Source organism: Mastomys coucha, unplaced genomic scaffold, assembly GCF_008632895.1.
Source record: "Mastomys coucha isolate ucsf_1 unplaced genomic scaffold, UCSF_Mcou_1 pScaffold18, whole genome shotgun sequence".
Classification (NCBI taxonomy): domain Eukaryota; kingdom Metazoa; phylum Chordata; class Mammalia; order Rodentia; family Muridae; genus Mastomys; species Mastomys coucha.
Window position 1 is genome coordinate 108,341,651 of NW_022196900.1, and position 8,769 is coordinate 108,350,419.

General features: G+C 40.5%; 1 protein-coding gene across 11 annotated transcripts in view; it reads right to left on the bottom strand.

Annotated features, from left to right (window-relative positions):
- Kif1b (kinesin family member 1B) overlaps positions 1-8,769 on the bottom strand; it is a 137,068-nt gene that overhangs the window by 64,144 nt on the left and 64,155 nt on the right. For all 11 annotated transcript variants that reach the window (XM_031379482.1, XM_031379485.1, XM_031379484.1 and 8 more), the window contains 5 exons: positions 8,034-8,113; positions 7,441-7,547; positions 6,554-6,637; positions 5,743-5,923; positions 5,542-5,614 (listed from right to left, as the gene is read on the bottom strand). In XM_031379482.1, coding sequence (XP_031235342.1) covers positions 5,542-5,614; positions 5,743-5,923; positions 6,554-6,637; positions 7,441-7,547; positions 8,034-8,113 — 525 coding nt within the window. The remainder of the gene's footprint in view (positions 1-5,541; positions 5,615-5,742; positions 5,924-6,553; positions 6,638-7,440; positions 7,548-8,033; positions 8,114-8,769) is intronic.

Consider the following 8,769-nt stretch of genomic DNA (forward strand, 5'->3'; position numbering starts at 1 on the left):
TTCACAACAGCTTCAGGTTCTTCTTCTTTTCCTCCCTTCTTTCTCTCTCTGTCTCTCTCTTTCTCTGTGTTGTCTGTGTGCCTGTGTCTATGCTTTGCCTATGTGTTCCTATGTGCACGATGTGCATGCTTGGTGCCTGTAGAGGCCAGAAGTGGGCACCGGCTCCCCTGGGACTGGAGTTACAGAGATTTTTGAGCTTTCATATGGGAACTTGAAATTGAAACTAGGTCTTCTGGAAGAGCAGCAAGTGCTCTTAACTATCAATCCATCTTGTCAGCCCCAAACCAGCTGTTCTTTTTATAGCTTATTATTTTTTTACTTTAATTTTATGGGTTTGGGTATTTTGCCTGCATGTATGTCCATGTGTCATATGCATGCCTAGTACCCAAGGAGGTCAAAAGAGGATGCTGGATGCCCCTGGAACTGGAGTTACAGATGACTGTGCGCCACTGGAAATGGTCCTCTGGAAGTACTCTTAGCAACTAAGCCATTTCTCCAGCTCTCCTAACCAACTGTTCTTAACACAAATTTTTCTTGCCTGTGATTATCAAAACTGTTTCTCGGTGTAGCTGACTATCACTGAACTCACTCTGTAGACCAAGCTCAGAGATCTGCCTGCCTCTGCTTCTCCCTATTGTGAGATTACAGACACATGCCACCCATTAAACATCAAAACTGAATAGCATCTTATTTTCAAGGTACAAATGGTCATCTTAGGAGGGAATTAAAAAATAGTATCTGCAATAATGATAATGATTATGTTTTTGAATTTAAAGACACTGCTGTTGATTTGTACTTCTTCCAAATAAACAGGCACTAAGCCCACTCGTAAACCCACTATTTGAAAATTTAACAAGGGAAAGCAGATCAAGGCAAGCTTACAGCGTCTACACTTTCGAATACATTTGTGGTATATGCAAGTGTGCAGGCTAGAAGTCTAAGTTGGTCTTCTGTCTCTCTAAACTGTGTTTTGAGACAGGATCTCTTGCTAAACCTAGAGCTCGCCATTTGTACTAAACTGGTTGGGTATGAGACCCCAGAGTCCACCTGGCTCTCCTCCCGTTAGAGCAATGCCTCCATGCCTGATTGTACACTGGTGCTGGGGTTAGAGTAATGCCTCCATGCCTGATTTTACACTGGTGCTGGGGTTAGAGCAATGCCTCCATGCCTGATTGTACACTGGGGCTGGATCCAAACCCAAGCCTTCAGGCTTGCACAGCAACTGTTTTACACACTATGACATCTGCCTGGCCCCTGTTCTCCTTTTTTTTTTTTTTTTTTTTTTTTTTCCTTTTTTTTCTTTAGTTTTTCGAGACAGGGTTTCTCTGTGTAGCCCTGGCTGACCTGGAACTCACTCTGTAGACCAGGCTGGCCTCAAACTCAGAAATCCACCTGCCTCTGCCCCCAAAGTGTTGGGATTAAAGGCGTGCACCACTGCCCGGCTTCCCTATTCTCCTTTTTAGTTTAAAAAGGAGGAATGAAGGTTTTAAGTATAGCTTAGCGACAAAGAGCTTGCCCAGCATGGTCAAGGCCCTAGGCTCAATCCCAGCACCACAAAAGAAAAAAGTAGAAGGTTAATCCTTTGTGTGTTTGGTTATGTGAAGGCCAATGTTCTCAGGAGTTCAGCTAGGCTGGCCAGCCAATGAGCTTTAGAGATTAGCTGTCCCTGCCACCTCTTGAAGCTAGGAAGTTGCCCTGCCTGGCTCTCCCTGGCTCTATGTCTGTGCAACAGCTACTTTACCAACAGAGCCGTCTCCTGCTCTCAAGACAACATCAGTAGAAGAAAAAGCATGTCTGCCTTGAGTGGGGTTTGGGTTTTTTGTTTGTTTTTTTAAGATTTATTTATTTCATGTATGTGAGTGCATTGTTGCTGTCTTCAGACACCCAAGAAGGTGGCATCGGATGCCCATTACAGATGGTTGTGAGCCACCATGTGGTTGCTGGGAATTGATCACAGGACCTCTGGAAGAGAAGTCAGTGTACTTAACCACTGAGCCATCTCTCCAGCCCTTGAGTGGGTTTTTTCCCCAACTATATAAACTTAGTTTTATTAATTAATTAATTAATTTATTTATTTATTTTGGTTTTTCAAGACAGGGTTTCTCTGTATAGCTCTGGCTGTCCTGGAACTCACTCTGTAGACCAGGCTTGCCTCAAACTCAGAAATCTGCCTGCCCCTGCCTCCCAAGTGCTGGGATTAAAGGTGTGTGCCACCACCGCCTGGCATAAACTTAGTTTTATACAATACAAATTATCTTACATTCTTCCATATAAATATTATTTTATTTCTTAGCTATTTTTCTTTTATAATTGCTTAGGGATAAATTGAATATTTCTAAATCTACAAAATGGCAAGTATTCTGGTCATTAAGTGTCAGACTTGAGAAATCAAAGACATCTTTAAATTTTAAAATGAGACAACAGTCTATGTAAATCCAAAAACTCAAATTAAATCAAACAGTTGTAATTTTCTTCTTTTTAAAAACTACTATTAAACTAGCTCTTTACAGTTCAAAGTTACCACCAGATCTCATTCTGACCATGATACAAAAATAAGTTTTAAGTCCCATTTCAACCAAAGAAGATGTAATGCTATTTGAACTCACTGATTAAAGAGCTAGAAATACTACTTAGGCCTTGTGACTTCACCTGTTATGAAAAGTTTCATCCATGTTTACTGTATAGCAAATGCACAATGGGCCTCACAGAAAGTCCTACAAATGAATACATGCAACTGAGAAAAAAGAGACAGGGAACGTTGAAAACGCAAGGCTGGAAGACACAGGACACAGAGCACTGGCTGTAAGATTTCTTCACACACAGAAGACACAGGACAAGAGCACTGAGTAAGAGATCCTCACACACAGAAAACCGGGTACATTTGGGAGCGATCATCACAGAAAATTCTCTAACTACAACTTTAAAAATTATGGATGTATATATGTATGCATGTGTATGCATATGTGTGTATTTGAAGGTCAAAGAACAATTGCAGGAGTCAGTTCTCTCCTTCCACCATGTAGGTTCCAGAGATGAAATTCAGGTCATCTGGTTTGATGGTAAGCACCTTTATCCACTGAGCTATCCAATGGGTTCTGAATTCCAATTTTTAATGCTGTCATTATGTTAAAAATTATAGTATTTGATATTTAATAACATCTAAAAATAATTTATGAATATTTTAATAAAATACTTAGCAAAAACAGCAATTTCTGCATATTCTCTCAATCTTTATAGGGTACATATTAGTTGACTAACATAGAATCATTAAAACACATTTAATCAGTAGACAGCAGATCTCTAGAAGGAACTGCCCTCACTCTCCTAGCTCACCTTCAGATACACAGAACAAACAGTAACCAGAACATCATTCCCTACAGTCTATGAATGTCCTCCTAAAAACAACCCCAAATGTATCTTAAAGACAACTTACTTTCTTCTCTTTATTAGTATTCCTTTCTCCTTCTCTCCTCCCCTTCCTCCCTTTCCTCAGGATTGAACCCAGAGCCTCTGGATGCTATGTAACCACAGTCCCTGGAACTATAACCCTGTGCCCTTTTTGTTTGTTCTAGATTTGTAGGCATCATCTTGCTGAGCTATGCAAACTTCCTATGAACCTACAATCCACGTTTCTGCCCTGGAGGTAGCTGGATTTCAATTGTGTGACTCCATGTTAGGCTCCATCAGTGTCTTTATGTCAAGGCATACAATGATCATCAACATTTGGTAATGGAGAACACCAGACATTATCACAGTATGCCTACTTTTTTACAGTGTGTTCCCACGGCCACTAGCACCATCATGACCAGGGGACTTCTGAGGAACTCAGGAGCCCAGATCCCAGCCCCAATAGGCAGTGAGGCTCAATTACTACCTATGTTTTTAAAAGATACCCTGTAACTGAGAGGCACTGAGATAAGCCACAAGACTCAAGTTTAAGGTTTAGATCCATGATTTAGTAGGTATGTAAGGCCACTATGAAAGCAAATTTTTAAAATGCACGTATGCATAGTAACATTGTTTTTCAGACTTAATTTCAACTATAAACTAAAGGCAATGTTGTGTATTTCACTAACATACACATCTATCTGTCTAACAGTTACTGCAAGGATCAGGTAAAATGACAGATGATAAAGCTCTTTGTACATTACAAAGTACTCTATGTTTAAATAGGAGACACTATTGTTAATAAATAGTGCTTAATTACACCTTTCCTCCTTGATGTCTCACAGATCATCAGAGGCATGTTATTAAATTATACTACATAATTATGATAAAAGACTACTTCATGTGTCACAAATCTTTCAAGCCTTAACCATTAAAGCCAAGGCCAAGTGAGCCTTCTAGAGATACTCTCCTTATAACATTGATATTATCTTCTTCCAAGTGCTTAATTTATTCTTCCAGTCCATATTTTTGAGGCCCTAACTCTAATTTTAAAGATAGTAAACTAAGTGGTTAACCCACGGCAAAGAACCAAGTGCTCCAACTAAGGCTGCTTTTACTTACTGTCTTAGAATTCACGGTCCACAAAGCAATAGTTCTGAATACAACAGAGCATGGCATTAGGTTAAAACTTGTATGTTGTTCTTCATGTTACAGGAGGAAGCCAGCGCCCTCCCTCTAATTTCTCATTAATACCTCCTTTTAAAAAAAAGTAACTTCCTAAACTGTATCAATTGTGTTTAATCTCTCTTTGCAGCCCTAGAAGTCCTGGAACTCACTATGTAGACCAGAGGCTGGCCTCAGAGATCCTCCAGCCTTTACCTCCTGAGTGTTGGGATTAAAGGTGCTTGGATGCCACCACATCCAGCACTATGGAACTTCTTACAACCAGGGCTTTGTGGCTGGCCTTAATATTAAAATATGCTAAGAGCAATTTATTTATTCATAAAACATTTTTATAAAACCTCAGAAATCAATTATCATCATAAAGTGCTAACCAATTACAGCTGAGATGGTGAACTGACTTTCCAACTGCTTCCCCAAAGCCTTTCTCAACCCAGAGCCAGCAATGTCCCTCTCCTGAGAGAGCAGCCCCACTACACTGGTACGACAAAAGCCACTGAGAACCTTACTGAGAATTCAGACTCCATGCAGGGCAACAGAAAAGGATTAGCACATGCAACTGTGCAGCAACACTTTTAGACACGATTTAACTTGGAAGAAAAACAACCTGCTGAGCACAAGAACAATCCCATGTCAGCCTATGAGCAGGGAATTAGTATATCAGGTGGCCAGAGACAAAACCAAGGCAAACGCCCACCAAGTTCACTTAAAGGACCACTGCTGGTACATACTGAGAGGCACCCCCGAAGGGCAAAGGTGTCAGAAAGCTCTCACTATTTCTTCAAAAGGCTCTTGACTGTGATAGAAGAAAAGATCTAATTTTAAGAAATAAAAGGTACTACACAGTACCTTTCTGGATGTTTTTTCAGACTAAGATAGCCAGAAGATATATGACAGTCCCAATGAGAGTTTGCTAGATGTGTGAGAGCAACTGCCCTTCCCAATAGCAGGAGATTCAGGACAGATTCCTACCAGTCTCTGCTGCTCCAGAAGAAGGTCAGCTTCCTCCTTCTCCTTTTTGTAAAGGATCTCCATTTCCTGAAGCCTAGAAGTAAAACAAACGACAGAGACAAAGTATCAAAATAAGAATAGGTTATGAACTCACCAGGCTGCCTTGTGAAAGCTCCTGAATGTTCAAAGCATTGCACAGGGTGCACAGGATGTATGTATTACCTCTTTTCCATCTCCTGTTTCATATCAATTCCCTGTTTCTCGAGAAGCTCTCTCTGAGCAAATGTCCAGTCCACGGGCTCAGAGGGGGTCTCGGCAGAGGGAGTCTTCTCCCGCTCTGCTCGTGCTTGTTCAGGGTGGTTAAAACGAAAAACATGGTTTTTACCCATGATGATACGGTTCCCTGAACAAAACAGAAACAGGGAGAAGAATTTGTTTTACAGTGGTATGAGTCAAATCCAGAGCCCTGTATACACTAGCAGATGTGTCTTACCCATCAGCCACAGCCCCAGGTCTAACGAGTTCATTTTCATAAACAAACACTATTTAGTTTTTAAAATGTTAATCTTGCCAGACAAGGTGGCATATGTTTGTAATCCTAGCACTCAGGAGGCCAAGGCAAGAGGCTTACAACTTTGAGGCCATCCCAGGCTACACAGAAAAAAAACCTATCTCAAAAAAGAAAAATAATTTTACTCTCTTAATATAAGAAAGCAGCTACTAGGCTGGGTGTGGTGGCCCATGCTTTTAAGCCCAGTACTCAGGAAGCAGAGATAGGAAGATCTCTGTGGGGCCTACCTGATCTATATAGTGAATTCTAGGTCAACCAGTACTACTTAATGGGACCCTGTCTCAAAAACAATAAAAATAACTAAATAAGCAATAACAAAAACAAGATTAAAAAGACAGCTCTGTAGTTTTACAAGACCATGAATCCTAGGGTAAGTTTAGCCTTAAAGAGTCAAAGTGTGTGCTGCTCACAGATGCCGTAAGTACATACTGATGACTTCAGACTCTTTCTTCTGAGCCTCACCTGAGCGCAGCTGAACAGGATGGGCCACCCTCTTGCCATTCACATATGTTTCCGAGCGTTCACAGGGCTCTAAGGTCACAATAACTAGGAAGAATACAAATGATGTTACTATCATAAACTAGAACAACCACACAAGAAGTGGGTCACTATCAGGACTCACAGTAAACCGAGTGGGTCCTTGCAAGCAAGAGACTAAGTGTCTATAAGGCGGGGGCTTTCTGTTAGTTTCTATGTGTGGAGTTTTGCTGTTTTTGTTTGTTTCAAAATTCTACAACTAAGATCTGTATAGGAAGCTGTTGGGAGCTATTGCTATGCTAAAAATCTTTAACTAAATTTCACAAGCCCCAGAAGATAGAAAATACTAATTTTGATAAAATCTGATACAGCACAAATCTTAAGTATGATACACAAATCAAAGCTAACATTGTGTTTGAGGAAGAATTATACATTCAAGGGAAAATGCCATCAGTTAGCTGCTGTCATGTTAATGAACTGTGCTGGAGTGGAGACTCATACAAAATTGACTTTTCTTCCCTTTGAGATAAAAATAAATTCTATTGGGCTAGTATTAAAGATTTTTCAAATCTCCCGTTACCTAGAACAGTTATTTTTCTCTTACTTTTCTATTAAATAGTTAACATTCAAGAGCAAACCTAGCTGCCTACATCCTGCGTTCCTGGCAGGAAGAAAGGCTCCCTTTGTTCCTGCTATTTTCATGCTAAGTAGCTATGTCTGTCCTCGCATTTATAAACATTCCCAGTTCCTCCATTTTCCAATATTGATTGACCAAAAATTTCTACTAATGAAATAGGAAATTCCAAATCTTAAAAGAAGTTCTCATACTTCAAGGGAAAGTTGCTGGAGAAATTAAAACACAAAAGTCTCACCTTCACCAGTGTTGTTCCTCTCACTCCGAAAGATACAATGCTCTTCTTTAATGTGGGCCCCACTCAGCACTATGTCCTGGCGCCGCTCAGCATCTGCTTGGCCAACCCTGAACACAAGGGAAAGTGTTTCCCAGGGAAATTCAGACACAAAAAGCACTTATAGACAATGAACTGCTTTCTCTCTAAGAACATTCTTTGAGATATATATATATATATATATATATATATATATATATATATGCACGAGTTTTTTTATATTGGAGGCTTTCAACTATAAATTCTGTTCTCAAGTATGATGAGTGTCCCTTCATGAGCAATGAATGTACTAGGAGAGCTACACACTGATGTAATTTTCACACCATGAGAAACAGGGCAAACCAACTTCTCTAGTGAACTCATGTATGTTGCTACAGAGTAATTTTCATCCAAGTTTGCCTAGAGGAAACTAAATGCTAACAACTGAGAAGAAGAGAGAAGATAATTTATAATCACTTCAGAAAGAGATAGAAAATTATTAAAATTTTTTGAGAATTTCCTTTAGTTATCAATTATCTAGAAGAAAACATAAAATAGCTCAAACAAAGCAAATATACCTTGTAATTCCATCCTTGATATAATAAAGCAAACACTCCGACATCAGTGGGTCTTCATTGAGGTTAACAAGATGTGGAGTCTGAAAAAGGTTACAGAGGATCACTCAGGGGCAAGACAGCATGAGAGAGCTGTACAACAGGGGTCTGCTGGACGCACTCCCCAGAGCACCTCAAGTGAGAGGATCAGTCCAAGTCCCAGCAGTAACTCTGTAACTAATAAAAGAAACATGCTCTTTAGGCCTCCTCAGGATTACTATTGCATCCTGTGTAAGAATGTGAGTTCGGCTGGGTGTGGTGGCACTCTGGAGGAAGAGGCAGGTGGATCTCATGGCCAACCTGATCTACACAGTTTCAGGCTAGTAAGAACTAAATGGTGGCGGGGCAGTGGTGGCGCACGCCTTTAATCCCAGCACTTGGGAGGTAGAGGCAGGCAGATTTCTGAGTTTGAGGTCAGCCTGGTCTACAGAGTGAGTTCCAGGACAGCCAGGGCTACACAGAGAAACCCTGTCTCAGGGGGAAAAAAAAGTTACTAACAGCATAAATCTTCTGAAAGTGCTCTTTATCTAACATTAATATTTCTAAAAATCTTACAAAGCATTCTTCAAAGCCCCCACTGGAATCCAAAAATAAAGTCACATGGTCTTGGGGCCAAAATCTACCCAAGATGGTGCAGCAGATATGGAAGAACAGTCACTGGATGAGTGGGAAGGGGGCCATGCAGCAGATATGGAAGAAC